This window comes from Salvia hispanica, chromosome 3 (assembly GCF_023119035.1).
Source record: "Salvia hispanica cultivar TCC Black 2014 chromosome 3, UniMelb_Shisp_WGS_1.0, whole genome shotgun sequence".
Classification (NCBI taxonomy): domain Eukaryota; kingdom Viridiplantae; phylum Streptophyta; class Magnoliopsida; order Lamiales; family Lamiaceae; genus Salvia; species Salvia hispanica.
Genome location: NC_062967.1, coordinates 41808267 through 41832340, shown reverse-complemented (window position 1 = coordinate 41832340; position 24074 = coordinate 41808267). Strand labels below are relative to the sequence as shown.

The following is a 24074-nucleotide window of genomic DNA, read 5'->3' as shown; positions in this document are numbered from 1 at the left end:
CGACATTGTTGTCGCAGTGAAGCTCGAATCTGCGGTCACCGCAGTTTTTGGGGTCGCCGTTGAGGCGGAAAGGGTAGCTGATATTGGAAAGGATGCCGCAGGCAGAAGGGGTGCACTTTGCATCACAACATGGAAAAATATGGAGTACTACTAATGCAATCAACACATATGAACATTTCATGATCATACTGTTATTTGATTTGATTTGATTCAGATTAATACTGCACCACACACCTTCTTCTTAATTCCCCACAAACATATTTGATAAGTCTCCTTCACTTATCACTACAGAATTCATCAATTCTTGTCTCTTGAATAGTATATTAATCTTTGCCAGAAAAGTCAAGAAATTATTAGTAGTTTTATTTTTAATTTTATTTACAATAGTACTAATAATTAAAAGGTCCATTTGTAGTTAAATATTTTTCTATCTTCTTTTATTTGACTTTAATTTATTTATTTGCAAGGAAAGTGACAAATATCATGAAATCAAATATAGAGAAACAGTCTCATCTCCAAGGAGTAACATTCTAGGTTACCATATCTTGCGCCGCATGTTTAGCTTAGGTCAACCAATAATTGAACATACAATGTTTAGACACATTAAAATCTAAACATACAAAATGAGTAATTTGTTCACATAAATTATGCACTACAAAAACACATATAGGAGAAGAGGTGGAAAAACAAAGGGCAATTGAGCTCTATTTCACACACTCCATCATATTTGAACATTAATTTTATCAGGAATATGAAGACGTTCAACATCACCTTCTAGCATCAGCACCACTTAATTCGTTGATGAGCGATCATCTGGACTCATATGTATGCACCACAGTGCAACTATCGTCATCTTGCGCACAAGCTTCCTTTTGCCTTCGCTATTCTCGTTTTCAATTGTCTTTTCAACTTCAATATCCTTTCTCTGCTCAAAGCACTCATATATCCAATTAGGAAAATATTGGCTAGAATCACCATTGTTTACTCTCAAGTCTTTGTTTTAAGTCCACCATATCTATCAATAGCATCCCAAAACTATACATATCACCTTTGTAAGATACTATACCGATGCTTCTGCTGATAAGTTTAGGAGCAACATGCCTTAGGGTTCCTCCAACAACATGTTACTATATTTAGGCAATTCAGAACTAAGGCAACTATGAGACTCTTCAACAATAATCTCAACACTGGGTGAAGCATCATGTTCCAGCAATGATACTGAATCAGTGGAACATGTTTGATCTACGACAGTCTGAATAGATTGAGAATGATATTCAGGAAACTTTAGACGTTCAACGTCACCTTCCAACATTTCCAATACTTTGTGCATTGATGGACGGTCATCTGGATTCATCTGTATGCACCATAATGCAACTATTGCCATCTTCCGACCAAATTTTCTCCAACTATCATCATCAATTCCATTCTCATGACCATTCACAACTTCAATATCCTTCCCTTGGTTGAAGTAGGCATATATCCAATACGGAAAATACTTGCTGGAATTGTCATTGTTCCATATCAAATCTCTCTTTAAACTCACCATCTCCATCAACAACATCCCGAAACTATAAACATCAGCCTTGTAAGAGACTGCTCCAATACTTCTGCTAATTAGTTCAGGAGCAACGTATCCTATGGTTCCTCTAGCAGCAGTCATGGTAACAGTGGTTTTATCGGTTGGGAAAAACTTTGCTAGCCCAAAATCTGATATTTTCGGGATGAAGTTATCATCAAGAAGTATGTTATGAGGCTTGATGTCGAAATGCAAGATCTGAACATCACACCCTTGGTGCAGATACTCAATCCCACGAGCAACACCAACTGCAATCTCAAACTTCATATCCCAACTCAATGAGATCGTTTTGTCTCTGTTGAAAACATATTTATCAAGGGAACCGTTGGGCATGAAATCATACACAAGAGCACGTTTGGTGCCTTGTGCACGAGTTTCACCACATTGACATGGTGGATCCTCCCAATAGTTCCAATTTCATTCATGAAGTCTTGTCCACTTCCTCTAGATTTTCTGAGTAATTTGACTGCTACATGAAATCCACTTCGTAGCTTCCCTCTATAGACAGAACCGAAGCCTCCTTCACCTAGTTTATCTTGAAAGCCTCTTGTCATCTTTTTTATGTCTGAATATGAATATCTAATTGGTGCGATATTGTTGTCACTTCGCAAGAAGCTTTCAATTCTTTTATATATGGACATATGCCTTCTCCGAAATTTCTTGATCGAAAGCCACATAACAACAGGAAAAAGGATAAACCTTGGTAGCAAGATGATCAATTCTGCATGACAAGTGAAAAACATAGTAAAATAAAAAAATCATCAATGTATAATAATATTTATTTTGTCTAAACCCTTTATTTCGTTTCAAGCTAAGTGAGACATTTTCATTTTTTGAAGGTCCCAGCATAAATATATACTCCCTCCGTTCCACAGTAATAGAAACATTTCGTTTTGAGCTCTCGTTTTGAAAAAATGATAATAAATAGTTAAAGTGGAGAGAGAGTAAAGTAAGAGAGAGAATAATGTAGTGAAGAGTCTTATCTACAATATTCTTTCTCTCTCTTTACTATTTCTTCACTTTAACTATTTATTATTATTTTTTCAAAATGATTGCTCAAAACGAAACACCTCTATTACTTGGAATGGAGGGTACTAACTTGCAACGTTTTAGTATGAGGGAGTTCTAGCATTAGTTGATCACTATCCTATGGCTCAATAAGTAATTGTTTTGCAAAACTTTTTCCTTTTATTTACTTAACATATAATGTAGCACTTATATGATTTTTGTAAGATTTGGTTTAATTTTAATTTGGTATACTGTGATCATATATAATAGAGATTACCCATGAGTTTTGTTTACTAATTATGATTAGCATATTACTATAGCATTAGCACCTGCACCTACTTTCTACTACTACTTAAACGGACGTTATATTAAAGTATATAATTTGTGTTACTGCCATTTTATCATTTCCTTTTCACCCAGTCTATATAAAAAGATAAAATGGGAAAATGAAAATTATGACTTTGAAAATCTACAAAAGCCTAAATAGATTTAGGCCTTTCTAATATTTCTGGATTTGGAAAATTTGATTATAATTAAAACCTGAAATAATAGTAAGTAATTAAGTAAGTGGTGCATATATATATAAACAAGGAGCGCACCCATTACTAATTCCATGCCTCCCAATTGAGCAGATTGAAGGAAACCGTAGCCTGCAATCACACCAAATAAAATTTAGAGAAGAATTCAAAATAAACATTAGGACTCATTTTAATTCCTATATCATGAGGGTGGAATCCAATAAAAATTGAATATAACGTAAAATTGAGATAGATGCATAAATTTAGATGCTTGTTTTTATTCATTGAATTTATGTACTTATGCAAGCATTACAAGTACGGATACTTACGTGGTGGTATGATTATGTTGTAACACGAAACGAAAGTTTGAAGTAAGCACATTGATAGAGCTGCGATTCCTAACAGGATGAATATAAGAGGGCTTATTACTGCCCATAGCACACCTGAAATATTTTCCGATTTAAGTTCAAGTTTAAGCCGATGTTACGACAATTCATCGCTAATATAACAAACTTTATCCGAAGGAATTATTCATTTAGCCATGTGACATGACATCACCAGAAGAAATACAAATTGATTAAATTAGTGGGGAAGGGGCATTAATTTTTGATAGCAACATGTAACTAGAGACATTAATTTTGGGCTATTTAGACGGTAGTTGGAATAATAACTAGTTGTCCAATTTTTTTAAATGGTCGAGTTTTAAGAAATTATTTGACTTTGTTAAGAAAAATGATAAAAAAAATAGTGGGACGTGACTCATATTTTTATACTCTATCCGTCCTATATAAGTAGGTCATATTTCTTTTTTCATTCATTCCATAGAAATAGTCCATATCTATTTATAACATTTTTCTCCTTCTCTCTTACTTTATCATTTATGAGTCCCACCGCCACTACACAATTTCAACAACTTTTCTCATTCTCTCTTAATTTACCAATTACATATTAAAACCCATGTAAATCCTAAATGGCCTATTTCTATGAGACATATGAAGTATATTAATTTTATATTAAAATATGAGTGAGGTGAGTTAGTGGAATGTATGGTCCACTTGCTAAAAATATTAAAAATGAAATGTGACATTATTGGAGGATGGACAAAAAAATAAAAAATATGAGATGTTAATGACGGATGGGGGAAGTATTTAAGTCATGAAGTTTCTTTAAATTCTAGTATGTTTAGTGATATTTGAAATGTAATACTCCCTCTGTTCCAAGGTAGTTGAGACATTTCTTTTGAGCATGAGAATTAAGAAATTAAGGTAGATTAAAGAGAAGAGAGTAAAGTAAGAGAGAGGAAGAGAAAGTAGAGTTTGAGAGAAAATAAAAAATTTTGTTACAAAAATGAAATGATTCAACTACATTGGGATTGGGATAGAAGGAATATTAAATTATGAAGTTCTAATTTTTCTTAATTGTCACATTCATACATAAATCAATGTCTTTTGGTGATATTAATACTCCATCCGTCATATAGAAATGTGTCATTTGGTATGTGCACGAGTTTTAATGCATAATTAGTACTCCCTTCGTTCTATAGTAATATAGTCATTTTGCCATTTTGGTACGTTCCATAGTAATATAGTCATTTTGCCATTTTGGTACGTTCTATAGTAATAAAGTCATTTTCCTTTTTAGTAAAAGTCAACACATTTTTCCACACCTACTTTACTCTCTCTTATTTTTCTCTCTCTTCATCTCTCTATCTTTTTTCATTTTCCATTTTATTCTCCATTTACTAACTCACTTAACACAATTTTTCTTAATCTTCGTGCCGAAAAGAAATGCCTCCATTACTATGGAATGGAGGGACTAAGTAAGAGAGAAAGAAAAAAACTAGTTGAAATTATAGATAATGGAGCCATAAATAATAAAGTAAAGAGAAGGAAAAAAATGTTGCTAAAAGTAATTATTAACTAATTGTATGAAACGAATAAAAAGAAAATATGACCTATTTGCACGAGACTAAGGGAGTATTTTGGTTTCCAATTGGTCACGATGCTTGACTATTATCCCTAGATTATCTGACAAGTCCGTCAGAAAAACCCACTTGTTCATTTTAATAGATAGTATAGAAATTTTGGTTAAAATAAAACCTGAAAAAGTAAGTAGTGAATATATATAAACAAGGAGCGCACCGATTACTAATCCGATGCCTACATGAGCAGATACGAAATCGTAGCCTGCACGCACACCAAACACTAAAATTTAGAACTGATTTTAAAATACACATCATGAATTATTTTCATTCGTAGATCATGAAAATTTTAATTCAGATTTCAGATGCATGTTTTTATTCTCCGAATTTATGTGTTTATGCATGCGTTAAAGTAAGGATATATACTTACTGTGTGGTGTTATTATGCCGTAATATAAAACGTAAGTTCGAAGTAAACCCATTGATAGAACGGCGATTCCAATGATGGTGAATATAGGAGGGCTTAGAACTGCACATATCACACCTGCAATATTTTTCAATTTAAATTTAAAGCCGATAATCACAATTTGTGACAATAACAAACTTTAGCCTAAGGAATTACTACTCATTTACCTTGTGACTTTCCCAACAAATTGATTAAATTAGTGCGGAAAGAGTATTAATTTATGTATGGATGGAACAATTGAGAAAAAAATTGAAATTTCGTGATTTTAAATAGCTATCATCCCTTAATTGAAGAGCGAATTAATATACATAATGGAAGATCTCACCTAGAATGAGTAGAGGAAGTGGGCGAAGCAGCAGCTCTGTGGATATAGAGAGGAGTAAGTGAGATAGTAATTTATATTAACACAAAAATTTTAGATATATTAAACAATGATTCTTACCCAGCCAGAATGAGGGTGATGAATATGGTTCGCAGTCGCTGCAGAAGTTGAGTTCAAATCCATACAAGAGAGAGTGGTGGATTTCTGAAAGAGATACATTTATCAGATCACGAAACTCCCACGACGTCCTTGCTATGAGATCTAGTCCGCACATATGCGGTAGCTCTGAGGCATTCATGTGTCCAACCTTTATATATGAATATCTATTATTTATTCGAGAACAATTAGTAGAAATGTTGGTAAAGAGGGAAGAATTGTTTAAGGGATTGGGGCAGCTCATCATATTTATATAGGTGGCTTTATAATAATCATGTAGATTGGCAGAATATGGGCTTTCGAAATTGTAACCAGCATCATCTCTAAAGTAATAGTATTCGTAAGCAGAAGAGATGGGGAAAGAGCAGATGTTGTGATTGTTGAGGGAAGCATCAGCCACTCTGATGGTGGAGTTTTGGTAGTTGATTGCTTTGATGTAGTAGTTTTGAGGGACGAGGGAGATTGAGGTGAGATTGTGGTAGCAAGTTAATATGAGATGGCCGCAATGGCTAGGGTCACCCTTGAGGCGGAAAGGGTAGCTGATGTTGCGAATAACGCCACACGAAGAAGGAGTGCAGAGAGGATTAGCATGGGAGAGATGAGGTAGTGTTGCAAGGAGGAAGAAGAGGAGGAGGAACAGAGTTGTGGACATTGTAGCTTGGAGAGTTGAGAGTGCCAAATTCTGTGAATTTCTATCATTTGAGCGAAAATACTACACAACATTTTGTAATCAACTATATGTGATGGAGATTTGATTTGGCAGGAATTATTCATTTTGGTCAGACTAAGAGTGTTATTTTTGAAGTATTTAAATTGAAGTCAATGAGTCAATGGCGATAGTTGATGTATCTATGAACACATCCATCACAATTTATAACTCCGCGTAGAAATTTCTTGTCGCATTAATTTTCTATGTCACTATGAAATATAATCCCATTCATTATTCAAAATCTCTCCAAACGGCATAATTGAGAAATACTCTGCTTCTTAGAGGATGAGTCATATTTATATATTCTCTCCATTCGTTGAAATATACTCCCTCGGTTCTCACTAAATTAACACAAAACTTTTGGACGTGTAGATTAATAAATTGTATTGAAAAGTAGCAAAGATGAGTAAAGTAGGAAAAATAAAGAGAGAGTAAAGTAGGTGATGGAATAAATTAAGGGTAATTGGATATTTTATTTTTTGTTAAAAAAATAAAATGGCTTAACTTAGTTGGGACTCAACTTAGTTAGGACTGAGGAAATAATAAACTTTTAGTTGGACACAGGTTCTAATGTATAATTAATAAAGTGTGAGAGATAAAGACATATGGAGTTAAAGTAGTGTTAGTGAAGAGTGAGGTTTACATTATTAAATGTAGTTGGATTTCTAAATTTAGAAAGTCCATACTCCCTCCAGTCCATTAGAAGTCTCATTTGACATTTAATTCCGGTCTATATAACAAGTCCCATTTTACTTATAATTCTCCTTCAATCCCTTTCTTTTGACCCGATTCAACACCTCTCTCAAGCTAACGAGCTCAGCCATATAAGGGTCAGCCACCCTTCCCACCTGTCCACACATCACCACTACCATCGTTCCTTCATATTCTCGAACAACCGCCCACAACCAACTTTTCTTTGGCCCTCGAACACAGCGGCATCTATATTGCATTTTAGCACACCATTCCACGGCTTCACCCATTTTTTCTTCAAGTGAAGTCTCTCACTCTGCGCACCAATATCATTTTGAATGTGAGCTTCTCTCCAAGCCTCCATGAAACTATGTACTGCACCAATAATTCCTACAGCTGACCCGATCTCATTCCACCATATAATTTTGTTTCTGTTAAACCATAAATGTCATATCACAATAACCACTTCTTTAACTTCCACCTCTAAATCACCGCAGATCTCCGAAACCTCCATCTGGCATTGTCGCAATCGGTCCCTCGTTGGGAGGACATTTCTACAAGCCTTCCATAAAAAAACCTTCACTTTAGGTGGCACATTTAATTTCCAGAGTTTACTCCACACCATCGAGTATGTATCCACTCCGAAGGAGCCTTCCCACAAAAACTTATATGCTGAGCGTACAGAGAAAGATCCCTTTTGCTCCGAGCACCAGAATAATCCACCCTCTCTAGAGCTCCGGGCTAGTGGGATGCTCAACAGTTTCTCTGCTTCTTCTTCATTAAACACCTCTCTCACCACTACTTCATTACACACACGTGCCCCCTCAAAGAACAACTCTGACACTGTAGCATCACGGAATCGGACATCTCTACAAGAGATTGGATGGAGTTTATCAACACTCAGCACCAATTTCCCCCATAAATGGGCGTTTCTTTTCCATTGCCAATGTGTTGCCTAAAGCCAGCCTTCAATCGATCTTTGGCTGCCACTAATCCACTCCTAAACGAACTTTGATTACCCACCTTTCCAGCATCAAGAATCCCATGCCGAGGAAAGTATCGAGCTTTAAGGACCCGTCCAAGTAACAAGTCAGGATTCTCAATCAATCTCTACATCTGTTTTCCCAACATCGAGATATTAAATTCTTTCAATTTTCGAAAGCCCATACCTCCTTTACATTTTGGCACACAAAGTCTATCCTAAGCCGCCCGATGAATTTTTTTCTTAAGTTCTATATCTCCCCACCAATATAACCATTAAGCATTTTCCCAAGGTCATCACAAATTCCATCAAACAGTAGGAACATATTCATCCAATAGATGGGTTGGGCCTGCGCCACACTTTTAATAAGTACTTCTTTCCCTGCCGTAGAAAGCAGAGATTTATTCCATCCCGCCACCTTTGTCCACACTTTATGGATGCAATTTAACAATGAATTATTATATACTCCCTCCGTCCCACTTTAGGAGTCCCGGTTGAGTTCGACACGGGTTTTAAGAAATGTAAAGGAAAGTTGGTGAAAAAAGATAGTGGAATATGGATCATATTATTTTATATTAGTTTTATAATAAAATGTGAGTGTAAAAAAGGTTAGTGGAATGTTGGGCCTAATACCATTTATGGAATATTCCAACCGGAACTCCTAAAATGGGATGTCCAAAAATGGTAAACCGGGATTCCTAAAGTGGGACGGAGGAGTATTTACTTGACATTATGTCGAATAATCAATTATTATTAATACTTATATTTATTAATCCAAAAGAATAATGAATTGTTAAATATATACCACTACACCATGAAAATAAATAACCACTCTAATTAATACTGGTAATTCAGTCTACATTACATCTGTAATGAAAAAAAATCACAAATACACAAACCAGTGGAAGTTATTTCAAGGAAAAGTAGATGAGAACAAAAATTCAAGCATTACTAATAATCTCAATAATGCCGCTACCATTGTTTTTATGCAACAACGATATGGAAGCATTTGAATCTGTAGCCCAACATTCTTCTTCATTTCCTGACATATACATTGGAAAATTAGGAATCTGCAGGTGCTCAACATCGTCTTCTAACATGTCCAATACTATATTCATTGGTGGACGATTGTCTAGACTCATTTGTATGCACCATAACACAATAATAGTAATCTTCTAACCAATGTTTCTCTCATCATTTTCATCAGCATTTCCAATGTCAATATTCATACCTTGGTTCAAGTGGTCGTATATCTAGTTTGGGAAATACTTACTAGATTCATCATTGTTCCTTGTCAAGTCTTTGTTCAAGTTTAATATTTCTGTCATGTCTGAGTAGGAATACTTTATTGGAACGAACTTATTTTCACTTTGTAAGAATGACTCTACTACCTCGAAAGAGGACAAGCGCCTTATGAAATAAAATAAGAGTGATTGGATGTTTAATTTTTGTCAAAAAGAGAAATGACTCAATTTTATTGGGACGTCCCAAAAAGGAATACAACTCAACTTAGTTGAGATAGTGGGAGTACTAAACTAATTAATAGTAATATGGTAATTCGGTCCGGGATACATCTGTCTATGAACAAATTACAAATACACAACCACATGAACTTATTTCAAGGAAAAGCAGTTGACATCACAAATTCAAGAACTACTAGTAATCTCAATGATGGTGCTATCACTATTATCATGCAACAATGATATGGAAGCATCATTTGAATCCGTTGCCCAGTTTCCTTCCTCATTTCCTGCCATATACACTGGATAATCTGGAATCTGCAAATGCTCAACATCACCTTCTAACATTTCTAACACCTTATTCATTGATGGACGATTGTTTGGACACATTTGTATGCACCATAACGCAACAATGGTCATCTTCAGACCAGTTTTTCCATCATCATTTTCATCAACATTTCCAAGGTGAATTTGCCTACCTTGGTTCAAGTGGTCGTATATCCAATTTGGGAAATACTTACTAGATTCATCATTGTTCCTTGTCAAGTCTTTGTTTAAGCTTACCATTTCCATCAACAGCATCCGAAACTATACACATCAGCCTTGTAAGACACTGCGCCTAAACATCTATTGATAAGTTCAGGAGCAACGTACCCTATGGTTCCTCTGGCCGTCGTCAGTGTCACTACCTCCTTGTTTGTGCAACATAATTTTGCCAACCCAAAATCTGATATTTTTGGGACAAACTTATCATCAAGAAGTATGTTGTGAGGTTTAATGTCAAAATGCAAGATCTGGATATCACAACCATGGTGTAAATACTCAATCCCCTGGGCCACTTGAACTGCAATCTTAAATTTCATATCCCAATCTAATGAAGAGGTTTTTTCTCGGTTGAAGACGTATTTGTCAAGCGAACCATTTGACATGAAATCAAAAATGAGGGCACGCTTGGATCTTTCAGCACAATAGCCAACAAGCTGGACAATGTTCACATGATGGATCCTTCCAATAGTTGCTATTTCATTCATGAAGTCTTGCCCGCTTGCTCTAGATTTTCCGAGCAATTTGACTGCTACAAGATGGCCACTTCGAAGCTTTCCCTTGTAAACAGAACCATAGCCTCCTTGGCCTAGTTTATCTTTAAAGTTCTTAGTCATCTTCTTTATGTCCGAGTAGGAATACCTGATCGGAGCGAGCTTATTTTCACTTTGTAGGAATGACTCTACTTCCTCAAAAGAGGACAAGCGCCTTCTCTGGAACTTGTAGATCAAAAAGCATACTACCAAAGGACAAATTATTATCTTTGGTGCACAGATGGTTATTCCAGTGATAATGGCTGGAAAATGAACACAAAAAAAATTAGAAATAAGCCAAAAAAAAAAGTGAGGGACATTATAATTCTGAAATTTTAATTCAGAGTACCAGGTAACGTGATGTACATAAGTTCATTCACCATATACACGCCCCCTAGATTTACACCATACACATGAAAAAAGAAAAAAAATTGAATCAAAGTTTGTAAGGAGCTATAATAAAGTAAGTGAAGGAGAAATGAATTAAGTGATTCTTACAGTTCAAGGTAATAATAAAGTAGAGTGCTAATCCAACTCCAGCTCCGATGGTTATTATAAGAAGAGGGTTTAGAGCTGCGGTTAAACAAACTGGAGTTTGTTTGGTAGACAAAATTAGCAATCATATTTTATATATTGTGGATTTGTGATGGTATTCAAACATTATACTATTAAGAGCGCACCTGTAATTGCCACACAAGTCGCGACAAATGCTGCATATATACATACACAGAGATCGATTAACAATGTTGAAAATTGAAATTCAAAGCCATCTCATTGAACTCTGTTGAATTGGGAAGATATATGGACTTATGCAAATTAGAATTTAAAATAGCTAATTATACGAAATAAATTTAGAGAGCATACCAATGAATGCAAAATAATGATATGTTTCCTGCAGCAGAATCTGATAGTAGTGGTCTGCGAATTAGAAAAACGGAACCTTTGAGATATTAAGAACTATTAAAAAGAGAAATGAAATTGAAGATTCTTACTGTATTGTAGGTCTTCCCAAAAGGATGTAAATGATATAATTAATAGACCAGTTATTGCGACGATGATAGTCACAGGAAAGCTTACCCCTGCAATTATGAAAACTGATAGTATTTCTTCACTAAATTAGATCTATAATTAAGGGTTTTGATGTGATGTAATAACTATGAAGAAGAATTAGGTGTGCACCATACCTATAATGGCCAAAGGAATAAGGAGATAGTCTGCATATAATCATTAATTAGATAGTTAGTTATTACATATTGAGTATGTTGTAAGAATTTAAACTTACCATAAGGTTCTGAAGATAAGCGATATCTGAGTAGCTCTGCATTTTGAAGAAACAAAAGCGTTTAATTAATTAGATATCTTAATTAATTAACATTGAAAACAAGGTTAGCTTTCTTACCCAATTTTGTTGGTTTTTCACTGCAATTTCGATAACAGAAGTTGAGTTCAAAACCATACAACAGAGACTGGTGGATTTTTATAGTTTTAGTGTAAGTAAAAAATCAATACACAAATTTTACATTCATATCAAAAATATTTACAACTTCAAAACTCAACAGAACAAGCATTTCATTTATTAAAGCCTAAGCATTAATTGGATTCAAAAGATAGCGTAAAAAATATAGTGAACTAAATTATGTTCACCTTATCAATTAATAAATTACATTGGGTGTTATATATACATTTTCTGATATTGGATCTTAACTATATTAGAAAAAAATTAAACAAACATTAACTAATATATATTAAATTTCTTTTTGCAAATTATATAGTTGGATGGGTATGACTCACTAATTGATCTATCTATTTTTTAATATTAGATCTTAACAACATTAAAACATTATTTAACCAAACACTTAATGTTATTAGAATTTCTTTTACAAATCAGATGAGAATATCACAATAATTCATTAATTTATCTATCTATTAGATTTTGACCATGTTAAAAAACATTTAATCAAACACTAATGTCATTAGAACTTTTTTACAAATCAAACTATTAGATGAAAATAATACGCTAATTGGTTCGGTTCCTCTATTTTGTGATTTCAATATATTAAATTAAAAAGATGGCCACTTGGACTTATTAACTTTGGGCCGTTACTTATTTTATTGTTGGGCTTTTTTTGATTTTTCATTTTTGGGATATATCGAATATCATGCCCAAATTTGTTATGTAATAGATGAATAAAAAATTCATCAATACAATTCACAAGACCATGAAAATAGATAACTAACTAACAATAAGGTAATTCAATTCATGTTACATCTGAATATGAACAAATCACAAATACACAACAAAGTCTAACTTGTTTCAAAGTGAAAATGGATGATACCTCAAATTCAAGCATTACTAATAATCTCAATAATGTTGCTATCATTGTTATCATGTAACAATGGTATGGAAGCATTTGAATCTATAGCCCAACTTTCTTCCTCATTTCCTGCCATATACATTGGATAATCAGGAATTTGCAAATGTTCGAGATCACCTTCTAACATCTCCAACACCTTCTTCATTGATGGACGATTGTCTGGACTCATTTGTATGCACCATAATGCAACAATAGTAATCTTCCGACCAATGTATCTATCGCCATTTTCATCAACATGTCCAATGTCAATGTCCCTACCTTGGTTCAAGCGGTCGTATATCCAGTTTGGGAAATACTTACTTGATTCATCGTTGTTTCGTGCTAAGTTTTTGTTTAAACTTGCCATTTCCATCAACAACATTCCAAAACTATAAACATCAGCCTTGTAAGACACTGCACCAATACTTCTATTAATAAGTTCAGGAGCAACATACCCCACGGTTCCTCTGACAGACGTCAACGTCAAAGCCTCCTTGTTTGCGGCGCATAATTTTGCAAGCCCAAAATCTGATATTTTTGGCACAAACTTATCATCAAGAAGTATATTGTGAGGTTTGATGTCAAAATGTAAGATCTGGATATCACATCCATGGTGCAAATACTCAATCCCTCGAGCCACTTCAACTGCAATCTTAAATTTCGTGTTCCAGTCCAATGAAGATGCTTTTTCTTGGTTAAAAATATACTTGTCAAGGGAACCATTTGGCATGAAATCAAAAATGATGGCTCGCTTGGATCTTTCAGCACAGTATCCAACAAGTTGGACAATGTTTACATGATGGATCCTTCCAATAGTTGCTATTTCATTGATGAAGTCTTGCCCATTAGTTTCAGATTTTCCGAGCAATTTGACTGCAACAAGATTGCCACTTTGAAGCTTTCCCTTGTAAACAGAACCAAAGCCCCCTTGGCCTAGTTTATCTTCAAAATTTTTAGTCATCTTCTTTATGTCCGAGTAGGAATACCTGATTGGAACGAGCTTGTTGTCACTTTGTAAGAATGACTCTACTACCTCGAAAGAGGACAAGCGCCTTCGCCGCAATTTATAAATTAAAAACCAGAACACCAAAGGGCAAATGATTATCTTTGCACAGATGATGATTCCAGTGACGATAGCTGAGATAACATTTAAAAAAAAAAAGAAATACATTTAGTAATAAGGTAAGGCCAAAAAACTTGTGCTATCTCAGAAGTAGATATATAGAGAAAACCGTTGCAAGTTATAATATCGAAATGGTAATTCAACGTACCGGGGAACTCGAGGTATTTTCTCACCACAATGGCCACAGTGGCTGTTGTCGCCCTTGAGGCGGAAAGGGAAGCTGATATTGCGAATAGCACCGCAGGCAGAAGGACTGCACTCCTTTGCATCAGCACAATGGAGGAGTGATAGAATCAAGAGATATGAAGTGGTGAGGAAGAAGATGAGCTTCTGAGGTGTGATCATGCTTCAATATTGTGAACTAATGAATCATTATGCACCACATTTCAAATTATAAACAAGAGCATCCACAATTGTAATGTTACTTTTTCAACATATATATTTATATCCACTGATATTCAAATATGAGCAGCTTCCTATGTGTGAACTTAAGACCATATATTAAATCTTGATATTAAAATATGGAATGGCTAGGATTGATGTTACGTGACAATCGAATTGATCAGTGGTATTATATTAATATGTAACTCAAGTGTTGAATTTGTATTTTTGTAAATGACGCATGTCATGAGGTCCATTGGAGTATTATAGTAATATAATGGAGTAAGCTTAATAATAAAATGGATAAAAAACAGAAAAGGAAAGAATTGGAAAAAATAAAAAGAAATGAAAAGTATAAAGAAAAAAATAATTGAAAAAAGATTAGGTCCAAAATATAATTAAAAAATGCTAAAGAAATGAAGCATGGTCGGTGTGGTGTACACATTCACATTGTTAAATTTGATGCAAGCTTGGATTAAACTGATAATACCATTATTGTTAACACTTTTTGATTTCGAATTAAATCCTGCCAATGGTGTTCGACTCTCATGAAGTTTTTTAATTTGGCGAATTCAATCAATCTTTACTTTTAAATCATGGTTGATTATAAAATAATGCACTCGAACCGAGATCTAGTTTGTTTATAAATTAAGAGCTCAAGTTTAAAACACTTGACATTTGTTCAATTGATTTTTTAATTTTTTACTTTTCGGTATGAATGCTTGGACTCAAAAAAAGAAATAAAATAAAAAAAGTGCTCATGAGAAAAAAGAGAGAGAAAAAGGAGACGTGGCCAGGTTGTTGCTCACTCTCCCAGATTGTAGCTTCATTCTATCATTTTTTAATTTAATTAATGACTAAAATTTATTCTCGACGTTAATATTTAGTTATACATTGATCACTTTTCCAAGACAGTTTGCTTCTCCCAATTCTTTTTATCATTCTTTGTGTAGTATATTTAATCTTAATTTTTATGACATGGTGTATGGATGAACAACTGTGGTTGATATCGAAGCTAATATTTTAATTTAAATTTATTTTAAGAATAAATAATTTGTTTTTTATTTAAAATTTACTACTCCGTATATATTTTTAAATTTGAATGAAGTTTTAAGTGGAATTTTATCATTTAAAATATACTGGAATACAATTTTAAACATAAATTGTGTATCTTTTAAATTTTAATATTTTTTTGAAATTTTGCATTCTGTTCAGTTTAGATATATATAAATTAATTATATACATAAATTAAATATGAACTAACGAAAAATAAGTTATGAACAATGCAAGGGAAATGATAAATTGGTTAATATAGTTTTAGGTGTTTAAAAGTAGAAGAGACAGATCAATGTTCTCAAGCTTCTCATTGTTTTTTGCCACATCTTTATCCAGTTCTAGCAACGTCCAACCATTGTATGACCTAATCTCCCTTAATTCCTCTGCCACCATGAAGAAGAAGTTGATGGCATGTTCAAGTTCAACTGCAAACTATTCCCTAAGAACTGGATCTTGAGTTTCGATACCTACAGGGCATGTGTTTTTGTGGCATTTCCGCATCAAATAATTATACTACCGAATTCATCAGAATCGGATACTACCAGTGCTTAAGTGGATAAACAATATAGACAATCATAGCTAACATAACCACTTTTAAGTAAATTATTTAAAGAGGATGGAAAATTGATGGGGCATGGATGTATACCTTGAGGTCATGAATCAATTGTGCTATATATATCTTCAATGGAGTAAATGTAATGAGTCCCACACCAGCTGTCGAATTCCTAGTTATAGCAATGTCACCAATTACCTTATGTCCTGTAAGTTCACCAGGCTTTGCTCCCTGCTACATGAATTCTCAAATGTTAAAAACATACTACTACTAATCATTTGCATAAAAAACATGTGAAATGAACATTTTCACCAAATGCCAAATGCATGTATCATCATGCCATATAGTTGCTTGCCGTAAAATATTTCTTTGTGGATTTCTGAGAGTGAAACATTCTTCACATCCACGATGTCCATGTCTCAAGTATTAGATGTAATCTACACATATGCATGTTGATGCGTGGATGCTCTCAACATGTACATAACTAAATCTGAGATGTGATAAATTAGAGGCACTAATATCTGTAAAGAGGGTAGAGTTTTTCAACGGATTGGGACAGCTTATCAAGTTAATTATCAATTCTTCAATGCCGGAAGAAGAAGAAAAGTACGGTCTGTATATACATATACTCTTGAGCAGTAATCTATGCAGAGGAATAATGTAGCCTAGATAAAGAACTAGTGGAATATTAAATCCATGTTTCATCAACATTCATTTAGTACAACAATATGGCTGGATTGGGACGGAGACTAAGGAATCTGTAGACGTTGTCCCAATACCAAACTCATTGATGGACCATCATTTGGATTCATTTGCATGCACCACAATGCAACTAGAATTGATGATCAAATTAGAATTATAGAGATGATCTTAATTATCCACTGATGAATATCAGAAAATTGATAAATAAGATCAAATTCATAAGTAGGCACCTAGAATTGCCAAAGGAATTAGAAGAAGAAGCCCTGCAGATATATACAAGAAATATTCAGCTACTGAGGATCATAAAGATAATGTCATTGAATTTCAATAATACACAGAAATAGGAATTAAGTAGTTACTGTATATTTAAATTGAACCTGATTGCAATTTAAAATTTGGTTTGGATTTTACAAGTTTTCAAGACGTTAAGGCTATCAGATCAACTCTGCATTTGTGTGGCACCCCTCTGGGCTCTGAGGCTATGAATAAAGAATTTTTCATGTAATTCAGCAAGACCATCAAACTAAATTATTAACTAATACGTAATATATTCCTATTCACTTCATGTTACATCATATTATGAACATATCACACAACTTGTTTCAAATAAAAATAGATGTAAACACCTTATTTCAAGCACCACTAATAATCTCTATAATTTCGCTATCATGGTTATCATCTGTAGCCCAACTTTCATCCTCGTTCCTTGCCATATATGTTGGATAATTAGGAATCTGTAGATAGTCGACATCACCTTCTAATATCTCCAACACCTTATTCATTGATGGACGATTATCTGGACCCATTTGTATGCACCATAACGCAACAATAGTGTTCTTCCGACCAATGTTTCTAGCGTCATCTTCATCAACATTTCCCGTGTCAATATCACTTCCTTGGTTGAAGTGGTCGTATATCCAATTTGGAAAATTCTTACTAGACAAAAACTGATCTTGTTGTGCTCAACTATGTGTGAAGGAAATTTGATTTGGTAAGAAATAGAATTGTTCATTTTGGACGAACTAAGTCAACGATTTTTTTTTTTTGAAGTATATAAATTGTAGTCGATGAGTCAATGATGATAGTTGATTGAAGTGAAATCTACAAACACATCCATTACAATTTATTACTCCTAGTAGAAATTTCTTAACGCATTAACTTTCTTTTGTCACTGTGAAATATAAATCCATTCATCATTAAAAATCTCCAATCCATACGGCACAATTTAGAACTATTATGTCGCGCTAGAATATGAGTAGTATTTATATACTTTTTAATATGTGAGTTGGATAAAATTTTTATTTTAATAAAATATGAAAAATGAAGAGAGATGATAGGGGAATTAGTGAGTTTGCAGAGATGTTTACATTATTAGAAGTGTAGTTGGATTTTTAGAATTAGAAAGTAAATACTTTTAAGGGACAAACTAAGAAAGAAATAGTTCATACTCCTCTTTCAGGGATGTACGAAGGGAGGTTAGTTTCAAATAAAATAAGAGTCTCTCCTATTTTTTAGTAAAATTTGAATTGGGTTTCATATCTACAATACATACCGAAATGAAAAACAAAAATTCTAATTGTGGACAGTGGGAATATTATTTAATTGAATATAGAGGAATTAACTTTACATGCATATCTCAATATATATGCAATTAACATTAGTTATTGGATATAATAGTTGGTTAATAAATACATTAACTTTAAACAAGACTTCCTCGATTGAAAACCATGTACTTGCAATCAAAGGATTTTGAATCCCTTATCGATTTTTCAGGACATATTTCAAAATTAAAGGATGCAAATTAACAATGAATTATTATATGACATTATATATGTGGAATAATCAATTATTATTACTACTTATATTTATTAATCCAAACGAATAATGAATTGTTCAATGTATACCACCACACCATGAAAACAGATAACCACTCTAATTAATACTGGTAATAAATAACCATTCTAATTAATACAGGTAATTTTGTCTACATTACATCTGATTATGAAAAAAAATCACAAATACACAAACCAGGAAGTTGTTTCAAGGAAAAGTAGATGACAACAAAATTCAAGAATTACTAATAATCTCAATAATGCCGCTACCATTGTTATCATCCAACAATGATATGGAAGCATTTGAATCTGTAGCCCAACTTTCTTCTTCATTTCCTGCCATATACGTTGGAAAATTAGGAATCTGCAGATGATCTACATCACCTTCTAACATCTCCAATACCTTACTCATTGATGGACGATTTTCTGGACTCATTTGTATGCACCATAATGCAACAATAGTCATCTTCCGACCAATGATTCTATCGTCATTTTCATCAACATGTCCAATGTTAATGTTCATACCTTGGTTCAAGTGGTCATATATCCAGTTGGGAAAATACTTACTAGATTCACCATTGTTCCTTGTCAAGTCTTTGTTCAAGTTTAATATTTCAATCAACAACATCCCGAAACTATACACATCAGCCTTGTAAGATACTAAACCAATACCTCTATTGATAAGTTCAGGAGCAACATATCCTATGGTTCCTCTGGCTGCCGTCAGTGTCACTGTATCCTTGTTTGTGGAGCATAATTTCGCCAACCCAAAATCTGATATTTTTGCGACAAACTTATCATCAAGCAGTATGTTGTGAGGTTTAATATCAAAATGCAAGATGCGGAAGTCACAACCATCGTGCAAATACCTGATTCCTCGAGCCACTTCAACTATAATCTTAAATTTCATATCCCAATCCAATGAAGAGGCTTTTTCTCGATTGAAGACGTATTTATCAAGCGAACCATTTGGCATGAAATCAAAAATGAGGGCACGCTTGGATCTTTCAGCGCAATATCCAACAAGTTCGACAACATTTACATGATGGATCCTCCCAATAGTTGCTATTTCATTGATGAAGTCTTGCCCATTTGCTGCGGATTTTCCGAGCAATTTGACTGCTACAAGATGGCCACTTCGAAGCTTTCCTTTGTAAACAGAACCGTAGCCTCCTTGGCCTAGTTTATCTTTAAAATTCTTAGTCATCTTCTTTATGTCCAGGTAGGAATACCTTATTGGAGCCAGCTTGTTGTCACTTTGTAGGAATGACTCTACTCCCTCGAAAGAGGACAAGCGCCTTCTTCGGAATTTGTAGATCAAAAACCCGAATATCAATGGACAAATGATTATCTTATGTGCCAAGATAATGATTCCAGTGCTGAAGGCTGAGATAACATGGAAAAACAAATCGAATTATGTATTGTGATACCAATAAAATTGTGCTAAAATAGATTAGTGTAACTTCATGAAGTAGAAATGATAGGAAAACTAATGCAAATTATAATATTGAAATTGTAATTCAACGTACCAGGGAACATGAGGAACTGGATTTCATTCATCATATACCCTGAATAAAGAAAAAAAAAATTGAATCAAAGAGTATAAGGAGAATAATAGATTTAATCCTACTAGTTAAAATAGATATGATGAATTTAGAGATTCTTACGGCTGTGGATGAGAATAAAGAAGAGTGTTAATCCAACTCCAGTTCCGATAGTTATGATAAGAAGGGGGTTTAATGCTGCGGTTAAGCAAACTGGAGTTTGTTTTGGAGACAAAATTAGCAATCTCATCTTATCCATTGTGATGATAGTGAGACATAATAATTAAGTACTCACCTATAATTGCGGCACAACACGCGACAACCTCTGCAGATGTACATGCACAAACACAATATATAATTAAGGAGACAGGATTAACAGAGTTGAAATTCAAAGCCATCACACTAAAATCTGTTTGCATTAGGTAGATGGACTAATGTAAATTACAATTTAAAATAGTTAGTACTAAAACATGAGTATACCAATTACTACATTGTAATACGCTGCTAATCCCAGAGGCCTATAGTAGTAGTCTTGAGAGAAGTAGTCTGCGAATTAAAAAGGAACATTTGAGAGATTAAGAGAGATAAAAAAAAGAGATAGTATGAAACTGAAGATTCTTACAATATTTTAGCGTTACCCACAATGACGCATTATAATATGATAGTAGTAATACAACTGCAATTCCGATGATGATTATCGCAGGAAGGCTTACCCCTGCAATTATGAAAACTAGAAATTCCTTTGACAAAATTAGATCTCTAGTAATCTTATAGCCACTACGAATGAATCTTGATTGAAGTGATAAAATTGGTAAATGAGAAAAAGTAGGCACCTATAAAGGCCAGAGGAATAAGGAGATAGCCTGCATATATATAACCATTAATTAGGCAGTTATATACAGAGTATGTTGTTAGAATTCAAATTACGAATCCTTACGATTAGGAGTTGATAAAATATATCTGAGTTTGTCTGCATTTTTCAGAATAAAAAGTGTTAGCAAAGATGAAATTATACATTCCAAACAAGATTAACTTTCTTACCCCATATTGTGGATTTTTTTTCATCGGAATTATAATAGAATTCGAGTTCAAAGCCATCCAAGAGATATTTGTGGATTTCTAATAGTGAAACATTCTCCAGATCCAGGAATTTTGACCTTGATCTCGGCACTCTTAGATCTAATGTACACATATGTGGTACATCTGAGGCCATGATGCGCCTAACATTTATATAACTAGATCTGGGATGTGATAAATTAGAAGCACAATCTTGAGTTATATCTATAAACATGGATGAATTTTTCAACGGACCGGGGCAGCTAATGAAGTAGACAAACCCTCGTAGAGTTCCGTAGTATGGATAGGGATCTGAGAAGCGGATGGGGAAAGAGCAGATGTCATCGTTGTTTATGGAAGCATCAACCAGCTTGATGGTGGAACTTTGGTAGTTGATGGATTTGACAAAGTATTTGATAGAGTTTAGATAGAGGAATGTGACATTGGTTTCGCAGGTTAGTTCGAATTTGGGATCGCCACAGTGGTTGTGGTCGCCCTTGAGGCGGAAAGGAGAGCTGATATTGCGAATTGCACCGCAGGCAGAAGGACTGCACTTCTCTGCATCAGCAGAATGAATTAAATGGAGTGAGAGAATCAAAGTGGTGAGGAAGATTATGAGCTTCTGAGTTGTGATCATGGCTGATTCACCAATAAGGCAACACAATATCTGTAAGCTCACACTCGCACAACCTCTAATTATATACTACCATAATCATCATCTTTTCCAAATTTGTCATGTACACTAGTTTTTGGATAGACGAAGTCAACGTAGGATATAATTTTTTTTTTTTTTTTAAATTCATGTCAACTAGTCAATGGTCATAATAGATTGTTGAGAAATGGTTATTATGGCTATCCGAAATTGAAATATTAGTTGTAGTTTGTGGACAAGATATTATCAACTATCTGCCAAACTTTTATTTTATTAAATTTAAATATATTTATCATTTCAAAATTCTTACTCCCTCCCGTCTCATTAAATGTCCCATATTTTCTTATTTGGACGGTCCCCAATAAATGTCTCATTTCACTTTTACCATTTTTAGCAGTGGATTTCACATTCCACTAACTCATTCTCAATCACATTTTATTACTCCCTCCGTTTCGTCATAGTTGAGACGAAACTTTTTGGCACGGAGTTTTAGAAAAAAATATTGGATGTGTTAAATAAATAGATAAAGCAGTAAGAGAGAAGAAAAGGTAGAGAGAATAAAGTATAGAGTGAATAAAGTAGAGAGAGTAAAGTAAGAAAGAGAAAAATGTTACCATATATAGAAATGACTCAACTTTGAAGAAACTTCCTGAAATGGAAAATGACACAACTATGAAAAAACGGAGGGAGTATAAAACTATTATATAAAAGTAGGACTCACGTTCCACTAACTCTTTTCTATCCACTTTTCTTCACAAAGTCAAATAATTTTTTAAAACCCGCATCAGTCAAATATGAAATATTTAATTGAGACATGAAAGAGTATTATATTGTGTCATTAATTCAAACATTTGTACATGGTGTAGTGGTACTCCCACTTTCGTCACTAATAGTCTCTTTTAAGTTTGGCATGGATTTTAGAAAATATAAAGGAAAATAGAAAAAAATCTCTTTTAAGTTTGGCATGGATTTTAGAAAATGTAAAGGAAAATGGAAAAAAAAAGTGTAATGTGAGGCTTATATACAACTTCTATCCTAACTAAATTGACTCAAAATATTTAATCACAGAGATTAAGATACAGATTAAGATATTGTGTTGAAAAGTAGAAGAGAAGAATAAGGTAGGAAAGATAAAGAGAGAGAGAGTAAATTAAGTGATGAAATAAAGTACTAAGAGCACTCCCAATGGTGTCGGCGAAAACTCGGCGATTTTTCGCCGAAAATCGCCGAGTTTTCGCCGACCAATGGCGTGAAATCGGCGAATTTTCGGTGTTAATTCTCCCGAATTAACGCCGGCTCCCGAAAAAACGTCGGTTTATCGCCGGATTATCGCTGACCACTGTGGGCGATAATCCGGCGATAAAAATATTTTTTTTTTTTTTAATTTACACCCCTATAAATACACACCTTCTCCTCATTCTCTCCCCATCCTCATCCCTTTTCTCTCTTCATTCTCTCCCCATCCTCATCCCTTTTCTCTCTTCATTTATTTTCTCTCTCCATCTATATTTAATGAATTCTGAATCATCTTCTCATTCTCGGTCCGACGAGGAGATATCTCATTCTTCTTCCGAAGAGGAGGTACCTCCCGCTCCCACCGGATGGGATGTCGTGGGTTTCGCCAACAACCCAATCAATAACTATATCTCCCGTTTCATACAAAGCGAGATTGCTCGAATGCAGCAGCCACCCCAACAGCCAATCCGCAGGCGGCGCCGATACATCCCCCGCGACCACGTTGGTGGGCACGATCGGCTGTTCGCCGATTATTTTGCTGAGGAACCACGTTATCCGGCAGATGTATTGTTAGGTTTGGTATACTGAAAAGCATGTTTCGAGCAGTTTCGCGCGAATAGAATCTTGCTTGTATACGTAAAACTCTACAATCCACTTTTAACCCGATTCAGTATTATTCGAGCAGTCTCGCACGAATAGAA

General features: G+C 34.2%; 2 protein-coding genes and 2 pseudogenes across 2 annotated transcripts; all 4 read right to left on the bottom strand.

Moving 5' to 3' along the window:
• Positions 1-591: 591 nt before the first annotated feature.
• Positions 592-6651, bottom strand: LOC125213822 (annotated as a pseudogene).
• A 3293-nt stretch (positions 6652-9944) lies between these two features.
• Positions 9945-12357, bottom strand: LOC125213823 (annotated as a pseudogene).
• Positions 12358-13114: 757 nt separating this feature from the next.
• Positions 13115-14318, bottom strand: LOC125213826 (rust resistance kinase Lr10-like). The gene has a single exon (XM_048114572.1). It carries the CDS (start codon positions 14197-14199, stop codon positions 13228-13230), a length of 972 nt encoding a protein of 323 aa, XP_047970529.1. The 5' UTR covers positions 14200-14318; the 3' UTR covers positions 13115-13227.
• Positions 14319-18999: 4681 nt separating this feature from the next.
• LOC125213824 (rust resistance kinase Lr10-like) lies at positions 19000-21372 on the bottom strand. The gene is made up of 8 exons (XM_048114569.1): positions 21367-21372; positions 21263-21292; positions 21052-21159; positions 20910-20975; positions 20725-20754; positions 20553-20642; positions 20415-20453; positions 19000-20271 (listed from the first exon to the last, which is right to left on the bottom strand). Exons 7-8 carry the CDS (start codon positions 20446-20448, stop codon positions 19121-19123), a joined length of 1185 nt encoding a protein of 394 aa, XP_047970526.1. The 5' UTR covers positions 20449-20453; positions 20553-20642; positions 20725-20754; positions 20910-20975; positions 21052-21159; positions 21263-21292; positions 21367-21372; the 3' UTR covers positions 19000-19120.
• Positions 21373-24074: the final 2702 nt, after the last annotated feature.